The sequence below is a fragment of the Anoplopoma fimbria genome, chromosome 1 (genome assembly GCF_027596085.1).
Source record: "Anoplopoma fimbria isolate UVic2021 breed Golden Eagle Sablefish chromosome 1, Afim_UVic_2022, whole genome shotgun sequence".
In the NCBI taxonomy this organism is placed as follows: Eukaryota; Metazoa; Chordata; class Actinopteri; order Perciformes; family Anoplopomatidae; genus Anoplopoma; species Anoplopoma fimbria.
This window is the reverse complement of record NC_072449.1, coordinates 8,489,047-8,510,409: the sequence shown is the minus strand read 5'-3', so window position 1 is coordinate 8,510,409 and position 21,363 is coordinate 8,489,047. Positions and strand designations below refer to the sequence as shown.

Genomic DNA, 21,363 nt, shown 5'->3' with positions numbered 1-21,363 from the left:
TAGATGCCAATACTTACAGGGAACTCTCCTCTGTTTCTATCCATAGCAGAAATAACATATTTGTGTTTTTTTTTTTTTTAATTTAAACCAGATCTGGTACATATAGAGCGTCATATACTGGAGTGAACCTGCACACAGAGCTTTCTGATGGAGCCGGTGCATCTCCGTGCGTAAAGATGTTATCCTAGGTGCCTCGGTGCGTCAGGTGCGGCTCATTTCCTTAATGCAAATGCCCCTCTCTCTCTCTCGCTGTGCGCTCTCACACGCTCACCTCCAGAAGTACCTTGCCCTCAGGACCGAGCGGTAACCGCCTCTGCTCCTTTAAGGCAATGAGGAATTAAAGCGTCTGCAGGGGCAGGGAGAGGGTTATTCCGCGTAACGCTCAGAGAGCCAGTGTGGTGCGATTAGAGAGCGGCAGCGGGGAAGATGCGCTTGCTCGCCTCTTGCTGGACGCTCAGAGGCGATGAAGATGATCTGACTTTGGAGTCTCAGAAAAAAAACTGATTTTCATTCTTATTCTAGCACCCTCTCCCCCCCCCTTGTTTGCTTCTTTGCTCTTTTAGTTTATTTTTAATTTTTTTGTAAGATTTTAATTTTGTTCTCCCTTTAAGGATGATCCGTGCAGTCAGTCTTTTATTTAGGTAATTTGCGCTTTTAAAAAAAAAAAAAAAAAAAAAAAAAAAAAAAAAAAAAAGATTTAGTTTAGCCTCTTTTTGTTGTTGTTTTTTTATTATTTTTTTATTATTCCTTTTTGTTTCAAGATCCGCTCGTATACCCGGCTCTGACTCAGCATCACACACACCTGGGCTTCACCCTCTTCAGCATCCTTTTGAATAACAGGGGGGAGAAGCAGCAAGACGCGGAGCAGAGGAGGAGAGTCTGAGCACAGCTCTCCCCGAGACAACCACACAGGCGCAAAGACAGGGGCGCAGAGAATAACACGAAGCGTGTGTAAGGGAAAAAGTAGGGAAGGAGATATTAAAAGTAGATACTTGGACCGGTTTGCATCAAGACAGTGGCAAATGTTTAACCTTACCCCAAGCGCACAGAAGAGAAACCCAGGGAGGCACCGGTCGGAGGAAGAAGAGAAAGCATAGCTTGGGGGGGATTGAACGGAGCAGGGCATGTGGATATTGGCTTTTATCTTCTTCCAGAGCATCTTGAATGGTAAGTTTCACCGGCTCATCTTTTTTTTTTTTTTTTATTTTTTTATCTGTGCTCATTACCTACTGCAGAAGCAAATCACCGGTAGACAGCTAAGTGACTGGAGAGGGGAGGATGGAGGTCACCTGTGACCCACATGAAATGGATTTTATATGGTTGTCAAAAGGCTGACACCCTCCATAGAGGGAGAGAGAGGGACGGGCGAGGCATGAATTGCGTTTTAAACCCCTTCAAGCTCTCCTACAAACCATTAGACACATCTCTGGCCTCCAGATATACATCCTGAGCCAGATTAACTCAAACGGATACATTTTGTTTGTGTGGGCCTGTATTTAAATAATTGGTTTGATTGTGTTAGTTGTATATGATTTTTTAAGGGTCAAGTTTTAATTGTTTTTCATTTGCATCCAGTGAATGGAGTGTTATTATTTGAGGCTTAATGATACTTATTCTGTCACAACCTTGCTCCACTGTGGCCCTTAGTAATAAGTGACGTATTTGATATAATGGACATTTGGTTTAACCCCTTCCCCCTCCCCCACAGTGAGCATATTTTTCAAGTTTAAAGTAGCCTACATTGATATATTGCATTAAAATGGTCAATTTATATACATATTAATGAATCAGTAATCCATATTTTCATTTTGAACATATTTAATGTAAAATGCACAATTTTTTTTTATGACTGTCAGAATTTTTCCAACATCTGTGCATCCAATTTTGTCTCTAATTTTAATACAATTTCATGTCATTCACCTATAAATATTTTTTTTTTGAGAGAAAATTTGACCAATTAGTGCAAATTGTTCATGTTAGTGATTAAGAAAAATAAAAAACAGTAATGCTATTGATGAGGAACATTCCACAGAGGTTACTCTTTTTCACAAGTAGTTCAAAAACACACAAAAAAAAGAATTATAAACATTTTCCATTCAAATATCCGTAAGTCTGATTCTCCATTCAAATACCGTATTCAAACACCCAGATTTGGTTGTGCATCTTGTCTTGTCTTGTCTTTTTCTTGCACACATCTGTATTTGCGTGAGTGCATGTGCACCAGTGCACACATGCATGCGGCTGACACCATGCAAGCATATTTGCGTGCTCATATAGTGTATCTATAATCAATAGCAGAAAATTGATATCGCTTATTGCATTCACTTATTGGCCAGAGCCCCTTCTACAGGGAGGGATTATGGCTGACTGGGTGTGTACGAAAACAGGGGAAGGAAAAAAAAAAAGGGAGAGTCGAAAGAATGAGAGGGAGAAGGAAAGAAAATGGAAACATGTCTGTGAGAAAACACATCAGGGTGACAAGATGGGGATTGTTCCCGTTTTAAAACAAAAATCAAGCCTGCGGTTGGTTGCATTTGATTTAAATGGTCAAGAAAATCTGAATTCACAAAGCAAAACATTTGGGGGATTTACAGGTATGAATACATTAAACCACATCGAGGGGCTGTGATATGATACGGCGCGTCCCCAAAATGGATTTTCCCTTCTGGCTGGGATGATAAAATAAGGCTTCGAAATGGATTTTTGTTTCTGTGTCGTCGCTTTTTTCAGTGGCGAGGCAACCCTCGGTCGGTATCGTTTATTGACACTGACTCCGTATAAAAATGGTATCTCCCTCAGCCCAGCTTGTGCAGAAACTCATAAAGGGACAATAAGGAATCCTCATTAATCATAATCATCTGACTCTGACATTAGATCAACTGCTATGCAAGATTGTGTCCGTTTATTGCATAAGGGATTATTGAGGAGGCCTGTGGCAAACAACTGATAGGGATTAAGCAGTAAAACAACGCTGAGTGCAGACATTACACGTTTCGTGTTTGTCATTTCGCGCTGCAATCACAGAGCTTTTATCACTTTCTGTTTGCGTTGTCATCTGATTTGATTTCTCCATCCCCTGTACGGTGGCGTAGCGATGTGACTTTGTCCTCTGCCGTTGGATGTTTTGTTGATTATCATGAAAATGAGGTGTTCGTCGGCTGAGCAGGCGTTGTCAGAATGAATGAATGACCTTGTAGATAGAAGCCGGCACGGCGATTGGATTCCAGACAATTCTTGCTGTTTCAGAGTTAGGCCTATCACAAGCTCACTGGCCTGTCTCTATGGTAACCTCCTTAATGGGTGTCAGGGGCTGCCGTCCGAAAACGTTCACTCATTCACTCTATATATGGGGGTAGAAAACTATATGGTGTGTTGTTGTCTGGTGGCAGAACAACAAGATGATTCAGAATCTATGTTGTTTACTACTTGGTTTGATCATTTTGTCCACTGTGTTTGGTTTAATAATGCTTCCAAGAGAAATCGGACACCACTACAAAATGGCAGAATGGAAATAGTGGACTAAACACTATGTATGGTATGATTTTGGAGTCTGGCTCTTTTCTCAAACTGACTTGACCCAGAGTTACTTGATTAGCAGCTAATCACATCCAGTTACATCAGTGTGTAAGGTGATAAGTGGCCAAATGGCAACCAGGGTTCTTTGCCACATTGCCTTGTGGTCATTTCATTTGTATTGACGTCAGCTCAATGAACTAATCAACCGATAGAAAAAAAAAAAAGGAAATAGATACACACCTGCACAATGTTCACAAAATGTTTAATATAAATAATTTCATCGTGGAAATCAGCTAACCACAGTCCTTAGATTATTCTTAAATCATAACTCTAGACATTCAATAAGCATTTGAAATGTTAAATCTGACATGCTCAACAGCAAACAGGCTAATTTATTTCATATTTTCATGCTTTTTCTATTTCCTGTGCTCATCAAAGTAGAATCTATAAATTCAGTCATCAGTACGGTGGAGGTAACATATTAAACATCTCTCCCCGAAAGCTGCCTCTGGGCAAAAACCACAGCACGCTAAACTGGCCTATTCAAATTCTCATTGCAAAGATATAATGAGACACGGCTTCTCGCACAGTCCCCGCGAAGACGGCGGTGATTTGTAGACATGCAATCGGCTTAACCTGATGCTCGTGACTTAAAAAGGGCTTATCTAGTACGTCTTCGATAAATGAACATTTACGCCGAGGTCAGGGGATCACGCAATCAAATTTTGATCTCAATTAGCTGTGACATTTCTCCGGGTAAAGGCAGATCCACTTTGCAATAAAGGAAGCTCTTCCAAAGCATCTCACCCAGTGTAGCTTACAGTACAGTAAATAGCTGCCAACATCAGTTAGCCTGCCAATTTTACATGACCCCCACATTATTAGCAACCTGAAACTCTGGATGAAAACGCCACGGGGACCGGGGTGGATAGATGGATTGAACTTGGCTGCGACTAGAACAGGGGAACCGGATTTTTGCATGGCAATAAATCCACATGAGGGGGGAGGCGAAAGCAGTGATGAGGGGCCCATTTGTTGGAGCTGTGAGGTGATTCTCAATCCTGTGTGAAGATGTCCAACGATCGGCGGCCTCCCAGCGGCCACAATGGTCGCTCGCAGGCTCTGTAGGGCAACGGAGTGAAACCTGACCAGGCATCGGTCTGTTTACTAATTACCAATTAAGGTTTGGTTTGCCGGAGCGCTATCACAGCTCGTGAAATTAAATTACCCCACGAAAACACGTAGCGCACAGTCAAGTGATAGATCATCTAGTGCAGTCGTACTGATATGAATATCTAATGGGCTAAATTAAGTTTACAAACCCACTTAACTCCTGCTCACTTGTGTGAGTTATAAGAGGGTTTGTTGGGTTACATTCAGAAGTCAGTGTGTGATTCCAGTTGAAAGGGCTGCTAATGTTGGGTAATGGATACCCTGATGTGTGATCATAATAGATATCCCTAGTTCATACATCCTGGCTGTATAATGAGGGCTACTCTACTGTACCGTACCTCCTCGAGCCTGTCTAGCTCTCTAATTAGGAGCAAGCTTCGGCGACTGGTGTGTGTGTGCGTGTGTGTGTGTGTGTGTGTGTGTGCGTGCAGTGTTTCACCCAATGTAAAATCTAATTACCGATCACACTGTGTCTGTCTGGGTTCCACTGAATCAGAGTTGTAATTGCGCGAGCCCGCGTGTAAATGTCTCTTGCATTAAAATGTTAACGATATCATTTAGCATCTGCAGGGAAGAGCGGAGAAGCCCTCAGCACCCAGATGTAGGTGTTTGATCATGCGTGCAAAGTGAGGTTGTAGTACATCTGGCGGGGGTTTCCCTCTCAGACGGGGTTCTCAGTAGAGAGGATGTTTTTAATTCACTCAGCACCTGTCAAAGTGACATGTTGTATTACTGTGCCGCACTGCACAGGTACTGTAGCGGAGGAACTGGTGTAAAAGCTTTTATTTGACAGTTTAAAACTGACTTAGTCAAGAAAGACGCGCTTCTGCTCCCCGGTGCAGTTGTGCTTCAGTCTTGATTTAGTTGCAAAGATTTAAGGAAGAAGAGTGTAGAAGTTTAGAAAACGCCTGCTTCAGACATGAGAGATCTTGACCTACGACTTTATGCATACCAGTCCACTAAACTTTTCCTTGACCCATCAGACGATACTGTCATGGGACGATGTACAGCCTGGTGCTGATTCACTTAATAATAAAGTAATAATAATAATATCTTCTGACTGTAACAATATCAAGATTGTGGCCAACCAAGTAAACTCTGTATTGAGAATACATGAACATTAAAGCTTCAGCATGTATTATCAATACATACTGTGTTATGCAATGATATATTCAAAATCTTAAACTGAGACAGCGTGTGCATCCAAAGATATTAAAAGGATAACTACCAGGGTATAAATGATATAGCAGAATCCCACCCTTAGATTTAATTTGTCACCAATAAAAGAGGCATACAGCACTTTAATTTGTGAGCTTTCAAATCCACATGAGACAAATCCCAGAGCACCAAGGAGGGCAAATCATCTGTTGGTATATTGCTGATCCATATACACAGAATATAGGAGTTTTTTTGTAGTTTTGTTCTATTCTCAGTGGTGATGGATTCCCTTCCGAGTTCAAGTTTTTATTGTGTTTTATACTCACTCTATTTTGTCCATCTGCTCTGCTGTATAAGAATATGGTTTAAATATGCAGGATTATAAACAGATTGCCTCATACTGTCCTTGTGTCCTAGAAATGACATTTATATTATGCTTATTTGCAAAGAGGACGAATCATTCACTCACGTTTGTTATGTTTTCCAATGATATTTAGTAAGTAAATTGTGATAATGAATAAGGTAAGGGAAAGATCGGGGTCTTTATAAGTCAATAATGACTTAAGGTGCGTTTACTTATTTACTGTAGTAACATTTAACCAAAAACCACAAGCTTTCCCTCATCTTAACCAAATAGAGTTTGAACATGCACACAATACCCTGAATGTGTTGTGTACACACTAAAGCCACAGTCCTTGTGTTGAGCTCCCTACCAGAGCTTTTGTTCATTGTGGAACACAGGTGGCGGAGGTTTGTGATGAGTTTGCTATCCATCACCCACCCAAGACAAACATTCACGCTGGACCTCATAAATACTACCTCTTAATCCAGTCCTCCACATGCCAGGGCCGGGCTTTGAACTCGACACACACTGTGGCCCGAGGCTGAATTGATCCCTGCGACTCTGGCCCCGGACATGATGCATGTGCCGGATGTATTGTATCTGTCTCTTCCTTTTTCTTCCTCTCACTTCTCATGGACAAACACACAACATGTCCCTTCGACCCTCTCTCTGCATTTTTCCGACCATTGCATTCGGCTGTGTATTTCACATCCACTTCTTAATCAGATTATCCAAGACCACATTTCCACAAGATATTTCATGGTGCTCCTGATGCGCCACAGTCTGAATATTAAAGTAGGCTAAGGGACGGAGGCAAAGGCGGATAGACAGAGTGACAGAAAGACAAATGGGTCCAGCTTGGTTTCTCGACACTGCTCTTTATTTTTATACCTGGCACAGATGCTAAGATTTAAGACCAAGTTAGTGGCGGTTATTTTTAGCCAGCCATTTTTAAAGCGCTGTCATCTTGTTGGAGTTGAGGCAAGGCGTGTGAGAGTGTGTGCATGTGCGTGTGAGGTGTGTAAAGTGAGTGCTTTATTGTGTAGTTGCGGGTGTTTACGTGCAATACCTTTATTTGTGGGGAGGTGCAGGGTTTGCAGAGTGTGTGTTCTTGTGTGCATGCATACTTCCCTGTGTGTGTGTGTGTGTGTGTGTGTGTGTGTGTGTGTGTGTGTGTGTGTGTGTGTGTGTGTGTGTGTGTGTGTGTGTGTGTGTGTGTGTGTGTGTGTGTGTGTGTGTGCATTTAATTGGGGATCTGGGCGGGTTAGGGTGTGACACGGAGTGGAGCCACAGGAGTCTGATTTATGTCCTTCTAGCCACTCATCGATCCCCCGGCCCCCGTGTGAGACTGAGTGCATTGTCAATAATCTTAGCACTTTGTGGTATTCCTAGAATTCCCAGACCTCCTCTGCTCAGACCAGGGTGTGATGCTGCAGTAAGCCATCTTGTCCAAGAGCAAATATGCGGGCACAGGGCCTGTACGGTAGCCTAGCAGTGAATAGATCATTTTGCAGTGGCTGTGCGGTTGATGGAAATAGAGAATTGGACGTTTTGTTTCTATTGTTTGTACAAAGGAAGGTGATTTGGACGCGGTCCTGTCCCTAGAAGCATGTCGCTGTTTACATGTTGCTAAGTGTCCTCGTAGACTGTTGCCAGGATGAGGTCTATTATGTGTTGCTCCGGGTCTCTCTATCTGGGCCTCCATCCCATCAGGTGATTATGCTAATTAGTGTTTGATCAGATGATTAAATTAAAACTCGATTCATTCAAAGTCCTAAATGCTCAGAATACATTTGGGTCTGCTCGACCGCCTGGCTTCACACGACACGGGTCCCCCTGGTGTCCCAGCCTCTGGTGGAGAGAGGATGACCAGAGAGCAGAGGGAAGGAATTGCACAAAAATACCTTTTATTTCAGAGCAGTGGCACATATAGAGGATGGTTGTAATAAAGCGAGCTGGGGGTGCTGAGGGAGAGAGGAGGAGGGAAACAAGGAAAAGGAGAAAATAAGTGTTTATGTGTGTGCAGCGGGGATGGGGAAGGGGGGGCGCTGAAAGGAGCCGTGCTGTGGTCCCCTAAGTGTTGAATAAACATGCTTGGTTTAGGGAAATGGCTGCGATAAATGTTTAATATGATAAGTCCATAAAGACGGTCAAATGAGTCTGGAGCATTAAAATGAGCATGGCACGCAGCAGCAGTAGCTTTAAAGGAGGAGAAGGAGAGAAGGAGGAGGGAGGGGGGCTGATAATGGCAGGCAGAGCTAACAGGATGAGAGCAGCCAGCTGCTGTGACATCAACATTAACACACTCCACCAGCTGCTGGTCACAGACGTCTCCTGGACAAAACAGGGGTAGCGGTATATCTTCAACGGGCCGCCATGGCCTTCTAATGACATTATTACCTGTACGACGGTAATAGGAAGAGCAGCATATGTTTATTGCTTTTTTTTTATTTTTTATATGTGTTCAAAAGGGCTGTAAAAAAAGTAGAAAACCAACAACAATCGGCTAGAATAAAAGGAGGACTTGCACTGGTGGCACAATTGAAAGCAATGGCTTTTCCAAAACAAAAATGGGATACAGGAAAAATATTCAATATAAAAAACAAACCAGAGAGCAAGCCTGTGTCTTTAAATTACGTTTATATACTATACAATATTTATTTACAACAACAAATGCTACCTGAACTACGATTTAAATCTGACAAGTCCCAAAATATATTCACTCACAACGTTTTTTATTAGTTTGTCCTACGATATCTGCTCTTACAGTACAAAGCATAGTTAGGACTGTTATGGTGAACCCAAACCATCATCTTCCCCTTACCTTAACCAAGAGCTTCTGCTGCTTAAACAGAGCCACCTACAATGTAAACCACAAGCTTTGGTGTCAAAATCCTGCATTTCGTACGCCCGTCTTCCCCCCCCTACCACCTTGCATGCAACATTCAAATGTAGGACTTTGTTTGAGGTGTTGACTTTGGCCTGTAAGCACAAAGAATGATAAAATCCAGCCCACGGTGATCAATTGAGATGAGTCACCACCCAGTAATTCAGAATACAAAGGCAGGACTAAAGTGAAAAAGTTCTGTTTGCCACCATTTTTCCAAAGGAAGTGTGTGTCATAGCAGATTCAGGTAACACAGGTGAAATAAGATCCTTCAGGGCCAAAGGCCATCAGTGTCAGGTCGTTCTCTTCAGCGGCCTATCATGTCGCAGCGTGTTCACTGAAACCTCCACAGACATCCCGCTACCTGAGCTGGCACTCAGGTGGACAGCGGTCACGTTAAGACACTATCAACAGCAACTCTTTTGAAGGCCCCTTACCTTAATGTTTGGTGACATAATGAGGTTGGTTGTCCACTATGTGCCATGTCTACTTGTTTAACTGAGGAAAGGGCATCTGTGCAACGAGAACGCTGCTGCTTAATCGCGTTATCAAGAGGCCGTGTATGCCGACCATTAGATTAGTTTGGAGGCGATTTGATTATAACCACTCAAGTCTCAATCAGACATGTTTAAGTATAATAGTAAGTACAAAGATAATCTTAAAGCATAGACATGACTGATGTTGACTGGAAAAACTGGGCCTGAACTATACTCATACACCAAAATACAGCATATTTCATAATGACAGAGACTTTTGGTTTGAGAATTCGGTAACTCATTAACAGGTGTAATTTTGCTGCATAAATGAGCACATTAACACTGGATGTTGTTATTAAATCATATAGAGGGCTCCATCCAATCAGAGGCAGATCTTTAACATTTGTTCTGCTGTTTCTCAAGCGTGGGCTGTGCAATTATTCTGTGTTATTGTGATTTTCTGTTAGTGGAACCATGTCATTGCAATACATTTCTTAATTGATTCCTTTACCGCATCACCTTTAATTTTCTCCATTATTACATCACATTATTGTTTAACCTTTTCAGCCCCTGTAGGCTAACCCATGGGGCGATTGTTTCAACACATTGTGCTGCAAAGCATCGTTCAAACCAGCTCGTCTTAGACTCTATTAAAGGTCAAAACATTCCTAAAGATGACAAATCTTTCATGGTAAACTGCAGCAAAATTTGCAAAAAAAAATCATGCAATACATCTCCATTTGATTTTTCTGGATGAAAGCATGATATACTAGTTTTATTGATGTGCTGGAAAAAGCAGATGCAGTATATTTACTGTATGTTACGCTGTCATATTTTGTAGATCATTTTTTTTCTAACTTAAACACTCACATTTCAAACATTCAAAATGAGTAATTGAACAATTCAGACTTTGATTTGACAGCAAATCTCATATCATATCATAATCTGTTTGTTTGTTGCAAAATGTGAATTATGTGCACGAGTATGTCTAGTGGTGACTTCTGTGATTGTGTTTTGATGAAATGCATTTTGATTGGGCTGCAAACCAATTTCCCCGCAGGGACAAATAAAGAATCCATCTATCTTGATTTCATAATATGACTTTTTATGGTCGTATGTATCTCCATACATACACCAGACTGCATTCAAAAGCTGCAGTTTGACTGTGTGTGTGTTACCACCTCCACAAGCATAAATCAACCCTAAAAAAATATTTATAAATATATTCGTTCTGTTTGTCAAAAGGATTAGCATTAGCTTCCTATAAATACATAGTTATTCATACTTGTTAATTGGGTTGAGGAGAGGCAACACCGCAGTGCTGCTCTCTCCTGATAAAATTAGAAAATTATTTTAATTAATAGGTAAGATTGCAGGTGTTAAAAATAATGTGTAATGTGTTCCTTTTAATTGTGAAGATTGCTGTTTATCAGTAGCATGTTCTCGGTTCACACTAATAGTAAACACAGTGAATATGCGACACTTTAAATGCAATCTTTGCTTTATTGACTTTACGACAGACGTGGGTCTCCCTTCACGTTTCTAGTACGTTGGTTACATCACAAAGCAATATTAGATTTGTACTAGTGGAAGTTTTTATTCATCATCATCAGCAGTAGAGGGAGCTGCTATAGTTTGCTACAGTGTAATCCCTCATCAGATCCTCTCTCATGCACTCATCATCTGCAGCAGCAGCATAATTTAGACATCACTGTCTCTATCGCTCAATTTTACTAAAGTGAGAAACAGTCCAGGGTCTCTGGCTTCCCCCCTTGATGAGACAGGCAGCCACTCTGGCCCATTTAAGACGGGCAAATAGACCGGGGAGAAGAAGGAGGAGGCTCATCTGCTGTGGGGGCCTCGTTTTAGCGTTGCCCGCCCCTTCTAGACATCAGAGGACAGATCTGTCGGTGTGGATCAGCAGCTTACATACAGCCAACCCTTTCTACTGTCACAGCACTGCTTAATATTCATGAGAGCAAATTGGAAGACAGTCATTTAACTTCCATGCATGGTGTATTGCCTCTGGGCAGATCAGATCGGTGGGAATGCTTGCTCATACTGGACCGCCTGGCCCTGATGGTTTGTTGTCTGCCTGTTTCAGTGCTTTTAGCTGCTATATGTTATTTTCGGTTTAACGGTCTTTTGTAGACGGCTAAATGAACTTCGTTAAAATATTTTTTTGAACTAATTCAAAAAAAGGAAAAAGGAAACACCTGCACAATATATTTAAAATATAGGTCATGCACAGGTCAAAGTCCTATTTGTAGCTGCTGTAAACACAGCTTGATCACATGCTTTGCATCATGCCAATGCTGCTATCCATAAATCCACAGAGTAGGAAGAGGAATGCGTTAAGGTGGAAAATTGCTGTGGCCACTGTGAGTCTCGAATGTGAGTGTGATCTCCACATCCCAGGCAGACTTGCCCTGAGGGCACAGAGCAGAGAGTTGCTTTAATTACCCAGGTTTCCCGCTGTCACATTGTCACCGTGGTGCACCCGGTGCCACGCTGCCATGCGGTGCTGAGTCCCCCTAACGCGGCGGCGATGACAACTCAGACAATGGCTCCACTCGCTCAACAGATGCAACGCGAGTGCCCTCTGAAATACGGGAAGCCGAATCAATCCCACTGTCTCTCTGATTCTCTCTTTGCCTTTTCCTATTTGCTCCCTGCTGTTCTTTCTTCTTCCCATGTCAAAGCGTGTTCATGAATAAAGCCAGCGGCTGCATGAAAGACAGAACATGTAACTATGGAGTGAGATTTAATAGGTTGTCACAAGTTCCCTGTGTGCACTGGGACCACTCACTTAACGCTGCAGGTACATGAGATGGTAACAAATCACACCTTCTTTCTGTGACTTTTACATGTTTTGCTGAAGTTGCCCCAAAAATAGTTTTGCTGTGATTGCAAGATTTGGAATGCGATCTTGTGGCAACTTCTTCCTTCTTCTGGAAACAGCCAGTTAGTGAATTCATCTTTACCTGCTGTTCGCTCCCATCGGCATTGATTGCACGTTAACTTAAATGAAGCGCCCCAGTGGCTCTGAAAGCACACTGTCATGGTTGGTTAAACCCTGTCAACAGATCAGCTCTATTGTGTGAAGGATCACAGTCTTGTGATGATGCTGAACCAGAGGTGTTGTTTGTCATTTTGTACGGTAACTCTGTGGGAACGTTACTGCAGCTGCTTTTCTAAATCATATTTTAAGTAATAAATCATCAAAGTGTAAATACTGTGAAAAACTGCTCAATAGAGATTACACTAGATTTTTCTTCTTTACATTACATTACAGTCATTTAGCAGACGCTTTTATCCAAAGCGACTTACAATAAGTGTATTCAACATAGGTATTCAAGAGAACTACTAGTCACCAGAAGTTATCAGTGCATCTCCTTTCTTAAACAAGCATCTAAGAGCATAAACCAGAGCAAAAGTACAGAAACAAACTAAAACGAATACAATAAGTGCAACAAACTAATACGAATACAATAAGTGCAACAAACTAATACGAATACAATAAGTGCTAAGTGGAAGGCTCAGGGTCTTGAATAAGTCTCTTAATATAAAAAAATCTGCCTTATTTTGCAAAAAATGGCATGAATCAGTCTCCTTCTGTTTCATTCGGTTTAAACAATCATAAATGCCAAGCAGTTAAAGTATGTATTTACAGTACTATACAGTTATGTAATGCATTGTAATGCAGCATTCGGTTCAGATGATATAAAGCACAAGATGCTGATGCACATCGTCGTAATTGTTGTCCAAGCATCGTGAAAAAAACACATACGAATGACTTGGATTATTGTAATATTTCAAAAAGTTATTGCAATAATCCAGAATCTATATCCAGAAGATACAGATTGTTTGGTTTTCTTGCTCCCAACTATACTGTTCTCTGTCATCGCACTCATTTGTGCTGTTTGCAGCTGCTTTCCGCCCAGAAACTTAGTGTACACTACCTGCTCAGCACCAAACAGGACACAGAGAAATATGGCAACTAGCCATTGAACATAGTGGAAAATTTAGCAGCTAAAGAGATATTTCCTTCAGGAGTTGGTGGAGACCAAAACTGAGCCAAAACAAAAAGTGAATATTGGACTTGTATTGGTCTAAATAAACCACTGTTTGTTAGCTACCCCAATATCCAATATTCAGTTGCCTATGCTCAACACTGGAAATTGCAGCAGTGCAAGAGAAATTTTTGTGAGTACAATCTTACACAATGCTAACATACAAGTATATCAACCAACTATGAAAGTAAAGCTCAGATTTCGAAAAACAAAATAAAATTGCATACCTCTTAGAATCAATAAATAGGACATTTAATGCACTAACTTACCTGATACAACATGAACCAGAGTCTTGTGTAATCCCCACCAATCTTTATAAGGTATTTTTTGCATTCTAGCTCTTGTTCTGGCCCCCGAAACAGAAAAAAGATTTAAATTAAACTGCTTTTTTTTCCTTCTTCCCTTACCCCTGAAGATATCCCATAGGGGAAAAAATCATAGTCAATTATAGATGCATATAATGCATTATTGAACAGTGTCATTTATTTCACCTTTACGGTTGAGCTCATGAAAAATTATGCCAATTACTGATTTCCTCTCGGGCAATGTAGTAAGTGGTTGGGCCCTGAGGCCGTTTGTTGGGGCATGACACGGTGCTCTTTGTGAGGTCTGCGGGGGTGATGTACCTGCGTCACTGGACCATTTGTGGCCTGGCTCCTAAGCTTAGTCAATTAGGAAAACGAGTAGCGCAGCGATATGCGCCCTTCCACCAGAGTCCATTTCTTTTTCTTAATTAAATCAATCTCGCTATCACTCAGCCAGTCTAAATTGAGTTGCTCTCACGTACTTTTCATATGTGAAATAGACGAATATCAAAACAGCCACGACATAAATCCTAATCCAATTTCTCCGATGCTTGCGCAGAATAGAAGCTTTCCAAGCAACCGCACACTGCTTTGATCTACTTCTCTCCAGTCGCTTGCTATTGTGGCCCTTTAACGTTCAAAGTATCAATTAACTAAGTAACCAAATTGTATTTGCAGAAAACTTTAATGTGTGCCAGTTATGTCTGTCACATTTTTCTTAGTGAAGAAAATGTTATTTAGGTTTTCTTTTAGGTTCTTTTAATTTTTGCTAATTCTTTTTGCAAAACAGTATTAGTCTTCACTTACTTCCCAGAATCCCCTCTATATGATTATATGATTTTTGGTAATATATATTACGCTAATTCATAAGCCACATTTACAAAGAGTCTTTCGTATAATCACCAGAACATTTCATGTGTTATACATCAAGAAAATGTAGTGTAACATCAGTAAAGGCTGATTGTTTTAAAATATTGACATGAGTGATCTTCTCCTTCTCACTAACCTTGAGCACCGTCCATGAACAGGTGGGGTTTTGATCTCCCCCGCTCACAGCTCCAGTCTGTATTATCAACAGAGCACTGAGAAGATTGATACTCCCTCTGCCAGCTGGAAAAAAGAGAATGAATCAGAATTTAATATGACTTTGATGTATTATTTTCATCTTGGCCGGTACCACAGACTCACTATGAACCCAGCACACCTTCCACCGCATTTTAAAAGATTCAAATAGCCTAAAACTTTTTGATGTAAGAGACCATACATATAAACAAAAGTTTCTCTCCTGGGAGAATACTGTACTTCTTAATATTTTGTTTAAGCCAAATATGTTAGAGAAAACAGTGTGTTTCATATGTAAAATGCTTTGTGAAGTTAACACAATCTGCTTTGGTAATCAAATCACAACACACTACTTATATTACTCATTACCATGAGGATTAGGTTTAACCTATTCAAGAGGAGAAAGAAAATCAAGTACAATTTTAGGTTTTTCAGTGATTTGTTTTCCTTATATAGATAGAAATTGCCTATTTCTGGTGTGTAATGATGGGAAAACATGCACCAAAATACAACCAGACTTAATAACAATTGAAGCTGCTCACAGGGTCATTTCTATAGAGTGAACAGCCAATATATTCCCAGAAATATGTGAAGAACCAGAGATGCATTGTTAGTCATCACCTTGTACAATCCACAAATGGAAGTTACAAATAGTTCTGTGCAGCAGTCTCAGGAATGTGCATTGTTAGCATTTACAAATGAAATCAGCCTAGATACAGAGACAAGTGACGAGCAGAGTCACAGAGGTAAACAAACAAATAGATGGAGTCAGTAATCAGACTGTCCTGCTACTAAAACCTTCAGGCCTGACACCTTGTTACAAGCTGCAGCTGCAGTATTTCACCACAGTGTCTGCAGGCTGCTCCTTCATTCATTTCCTCCATGTAATGTTAAGTAATGTTTGGAGATTCATATCCCAGGCAAAGTGTAATTTTGTTACAGTGAAACTGCTGCATAGGTAAACACAGTCACAATGACTTATAGTTCGATATTTTGACTATATGAAAAATATTTTGTACACTTCCAGCATGCATCGTTTATACATTCATGTTGAAATCAGTAATTATAATAAGAGGTTTTAAAATAAATTGTGTTATTGCACTGTTGTCTATGTTAATAATTGCCTCATCTGTTTGCTTCTTAATGAGCTGTTTGCAAAGGAATGACACCTGTGAGGCTAAATGCAGGTCAAATGTAAACACCGGTTCTGTTTTTTATGTATTTGCTGGGTGCTAACCTGATGCTAACGTTAATGTTAGCTAGTTGCTAGTTGTTCTGTTATTAGTTCAGCTAGGTTTAGCTAACTTTAGCTCAAAAGGTGATAGCTTACTTGTATTTCAACCATCTAGCTAAATTGTGGTGGCAGAAGCACGCAGATCACCTTTACTTTAAGTAAAAATAGTAATACAACAGTACTACTAGTAAACGGCCTGCAATCAAAACTGTATGTACAGCCAGTTAAAATACATAGGCTTACGTATTGTCAGCAAAGAGTACTTAGCATATCTAATATAAAATTATTGATTTAGCTAAATCCCCCCTGGCAGAGATGATATCATTTTATACATTATATTACTTTATAATAACTCATTTTACCAATGCATTAAGGTGTAAGCAGTATTTAATGTTGCAGCTGGTTCAGACGTAGCAAAACCAATTAAAAGTAAAGTAATGTATCCACAAAATTGTACTTAAGTAACGTTGCATTATTTGAATAGCTAACTGTGACTTTCCACCACTGAAGCTAAATATTGCCAAATATTGTTAGAAAAACATCAAGAGTATCTTTTCTAGATTTCATCCATATTTAACTCTGTCAGTACAGGTCTAAATGAGTGCAAATAATTGTACTATATTGTGCAAACCTTCAATCTTGTGTTTTTCCACTCTTAAAAAATGCATTGGTACATCAGAACAGGTGTTTCCACTCATCTGGTTGATTTGACCTGACTTCAGGACTCCGTTTCAATAGTTTTTTTTGCATCTTTCTGACAGCAACTCACAGTATGCTTTTCTCATTTGTGGAATAAGTTTGGTGACCTCAATTTAAATTCAGGAGTGATGGACACAGAAAACAATATAAATACATTTTGTGGTTTATTTTTTTAATAGCCATCATTAACGTTTTTCCCAATGTTATAATGCATGTGATCAGACACCAATGATATGACATGGCTGCCTTTTCTTTTCCTTGTCATGTGGATAAAAAAACAAAACACTCTCAGTCCACATTATCTGAATAAATTTAACAATGCATATTCCAATTTCTGTAATACAGAGAGTGCTGAGCTGTTTGCATTTCAGAAGTGGTGCAACTGTCCAGATCTCCAGTATGTCAACAATTGCCCGTACAACAACGCTGTATTGATCTTTAGTGTGCTAATAATTTAGAATGAGTATTCCTAATTTGTAACCACAAATGAGCATTTAGCTGATGTGCGTGTGTACATGAGCAGGTCATTGGAGTGACTCATTGCTGGTTGAGAGCTGCTGGAGCAGAGAAAAGGATGGAAACGTCTGCAATTTGAACCCTTGTTAGGAATTTATGAAGTGCTAAAATGTTTTCTCCCCTGGGAGGGTCCCAGCCAGCTGCCAGTGCCACTGTGAGCCATTTAGAGCAGGGCCTCTGGGCTCGTCACCGGGCTGAGATGGCAAGAGAGATACACGAATACAAATACTGTATATACAAGTAGAAAATACAAATAATAAAAACAGACTGCCTCTCATACACAGACGCTCAGATTGCAAACATGTGCTGGCTTCATCACTATGAAACCAAACAGCTGTAGATTACTGTGGAGCTAATTGGTCCAGCATTGACATTTATTACCCTCCTCTCCTCTGGAGAATGCTCCTGCACAAACTGCATTTAACGTCTGTCTCTTTACTGTGATGCTGGCTTTGCCTTGAATTAAAGCTTAAACATGATCAAGGCAACTGACCTTATTTCATAATTGATAGTAGTTTATGTTAATTTAATGTTCCCGAGGTCCCAGGGATGGGAATTACATTGATGAATCTAAACTACAGATCATGTTCCATAAATAGAAGCACTTACAGTGACTGACTTAAAAGGAATACTAATTTGTGCTTTTTTTACGTTTTCATGCTCAAATGCCAAACAATCTTGATATAAAAAAGAACACAAAGTACATGTCTCGACAAAAAAAGGTTTTGCTTACAAACTATTTACAGGAAAAATGATCGAATACAATATGTGGTTTTAACAGTGAACGTTCTGTGTTTCCTCTCTTACAGTTTTCAGTGAGGACCTACATTCCAGCTTATATTTTGTCAATGCATCTTTGCAAGAGGTAGTATTTGCCAGCACCACAGGGACCTCTGTGCCCTGTCCTGCTGGTGGCGCCCCTCCAGCCTCGCTGCGCTGGTATCTGGCGACCGGCGAGGAGATCTACGATGTCCCGGGCATCCGCCATGTCCACCCCAATGGAACCCTCCAGATCTTCAACTTCCTGCCGTCCAGCTTCAGCAAGCTGATCCACGACAACACGTACTACTGCACTGCCGAGAACCCCTCTGGCAAGATTAGGAGTCAGGATGTCCACATCAAAGCTGGTGAGTCCACAGTGGAGGGCTTAGTGTAGCAGGAGTAATTGTAACGGGGAGTTAATGTATGTGTACTGTATTAATACAGTAGTAAAATCAAACACTTGAAAGACAAATTACTTAAGTGCAGTTTTCAAAAATCATACAATAACTCTTTCATGTATATTTGCATGAAAGAGCAAAAGCTTAAAGCATTTTGAGCATTACTTTTTAAATGTATCTGAGTCTGATTGATGAATATTTTGCTCCAGATAAATTATCGTAAAGATCTGCTGAAATTTGTCACAGTATGTGTGTTAAAAATATCAACAGGCTTGGAGACATCATATTCATTTTGGTTACTTGAGTGAACTATTCAAATTGCACTTAAATCACAATGACGCATAATGTGCATATTCTCATTGCAAGGTCCTCTAATTAGCTATTATGGAGCTTTCTGTTGTATCACATGACCTTCCTCAGCAGATGGATTTGTAGATTAGATTTTTTTTCTGAACACTTTAAGGACTTCTTGTCCATTTTGGCACAATTCATTTAGATTTAAAGTAAATTCCTGACCTTGGCAACAGCTATTGTTTCAATATTGTTTGGTATCCACCTGTTATCTGTTTGACTGTTGCTTAGTGAGGTTTTATACTCAAATTCATTTTGAATAAGTTTGATCATGCTTGATGCTTCTTAAATTAAAACAAAGACTTTTAATATCTTTGGTCTGTAAAGTAGTAAAAGCGTATACATTTATTTGAACTAGATTGTAAAATACATTATCTTGCTTAATATTGTGTTTTTTGAGTATCATTTTTCATAATTGTACACCACAAAGTAATAGTGTTGTGATACTTCTACTACTACTAAAGCTGTTGGTCTCTTATGAATGAGACTCGTCATGAGTGTATGTGTTTTTCTATATCCACAGTTTCACGGGAACCCTACACAGTCAGAGTGGCCGACCAGAAGGCCATGAGAGGCAGTGTAGCCGTCTTCAAGTGCATTATCCCTGCTTCTGTTGAGGCCTACGTCACTGTTGTATCATGGGAGAAAGACACAGTTTCACTCAACTCAGGTAAGAGTAAATACTTTGTATACTGTGTAAATGGGTAGTTCAGTACAGAGCCTTTAGTGTTCAGATAAATCCAGGGACACAACCTACGACACTTTGAAAATCAATCCGAATGTGTAACATGTGGAGGTAAAGTACAAGTGTTAATGTTAAAATGGCTTTGTAGAAGGTATTTCAGGTATTAATAGAAAAGCCTTTTTGTGCTGTTAGATGAAATGTTTGACGGAGGCAGAGTTGTGTTGCCTTTTATTTTGCTGTTTATCCCAGCACCCCACCCTGCTCCGCTCTGCTCTGCGCTCTTTGGACACTCTGTTCTGTTTCACTGTGAGTCATCTTCTTACCTGTTTTCTGTCGTAGTCTGCCATTACCAAGGCTCTGCAGCTCTGCAAGGCCTTGTCCTTTCACTAGCCAGAGGATGTTGATAACTGTCACATCCTATCACTGATCTTCTCTCTCCTATGCACACTTCACCTCAGCCAACTCCATTTTGAGTCCAGCAAGGGGTAAAGTGGAACAGTTTACATAGCGCCAATGACCCAGTTACCCTCCTTGTTTGAATCCAGTGGCACAGCATGATAACGCAAGACACCAGAACGTTCTACGGCTTGGATTTTTTACTCACTAAATGGGGATGCTTATCTCTTGATTGCTCCATGTACTGCCCGCTGGCTGACTTCGCTTCATACTGGGGCGTTCAGGGACCTGTAAGTGAGCACTTGATGTCATTTGACTGAGGGCAGAATCTGGGACGGTGTTTTGGTGGCATTTTAAATGTGTCTGCTCGAGCATGAAGATGTGTCTTCTGATCCATGCCAGCGACTTATTTACCGGAGGTTACTTGAGTTACTCGCTGCAAGCTGCCGGTTGAATACATCCCCTAATGTCACGGAGAGCGGGCAAATATGCAGCATGCAGATGTGATTACATTCCGTAAATGAAATGAATCATGTAGACAAGACTCAGAGACGATGTTTATCTCATCTGTTTACTGAAAAAAAAGTGTCCATTATGAGGATGAAATGCTTTAACATTTAACTCCTCTACATCTTTATCAAAAGCAAAGGTCTGTTGGCCTAAATTGAAAAGCGAAGGATATGTATAGACCATATCTTTATTTAAATTGTTTATGTTTGCATGTATGTGTGAGTAATTATTTTATATTGAATACATCTCAAATCAACTCTTATAGTGCTACAATGACGTCTTTCCTTATTTATTTATTTTTACAGCAGCTCCTACTGTCTATAGAATATGCAATGAGGTTTTGATGGATTATATTGTGCGCTCAGTGTTCTTTTGAGTTCTTTCGCAAGTGTTCAAAAGAACAACGATATCGGATTGTCCATGTTTACTCCAATAAGTATTGCAGCAGGCGAGTGCTGTCAAAAGCATGAGCACACTGTCAAAATCACTGCTGCTCGGTGATGAATATTTGATGGTCGATTCTGATGCATGAGCGGATTCACCTCGCACTGTTATGGAGAGGGTATGTTTGCTCTAGGAGTGAGGGTTAGAAAGATGTGCACGCGAGTGTGATTGTGTGCGTGAGCGAGAAAAAGCGTGCACGAGAGGCCATGAGGATACCAACAGGGCTCGACAGTGGCAACTGGGTGCAGTTTGACCCAGCCTAGTTTCCTCCGACTCCTTCTCCAGCCCCTTCTTTTTCTTTTTTTTTGTCAATTTTTCATGAAAGAAGACTTGGTCTCAGTGGAGACAAAATAAAGCTATCCAACACCACACTGA

General features: G+C 40.5%; 2 protein-coding genes across 7 annotated transcripts in view; both read left to right on the top strand.

The window, feature by feature from the left end:
- tubd1 (tubulin, delta 1) overlaps positions 1-21,363 on the top strand; it is a 146,730-nt gene that overhangs the window by 94,257 nt on the left and 31,110 nt on the right. The window lies entirely within an intron of this gene.
- Positions 19,506-21,363, top strand: part of dscamb (Down syndrome cell adhesion molecule b) — a 96,546-nt gene continuing 94,688 nt past the window's right edge. For all 6 annotated transcript variants that reach the window (XM_054615297.1, XM_054615134.1, XM_054615218.1 and 3 more), the window contains exon 1: positions 19,506-19,623. In XM_054615297.1, the coding sequence (XP_054471272.1) occupies positions 19,521-19,623 (103 nt within the window). In that variant the 5' untranslated portion in view covers positions 19,506-19,520. The remainder of the gene's footprint in view (positions 19,624-21,363) is intronic.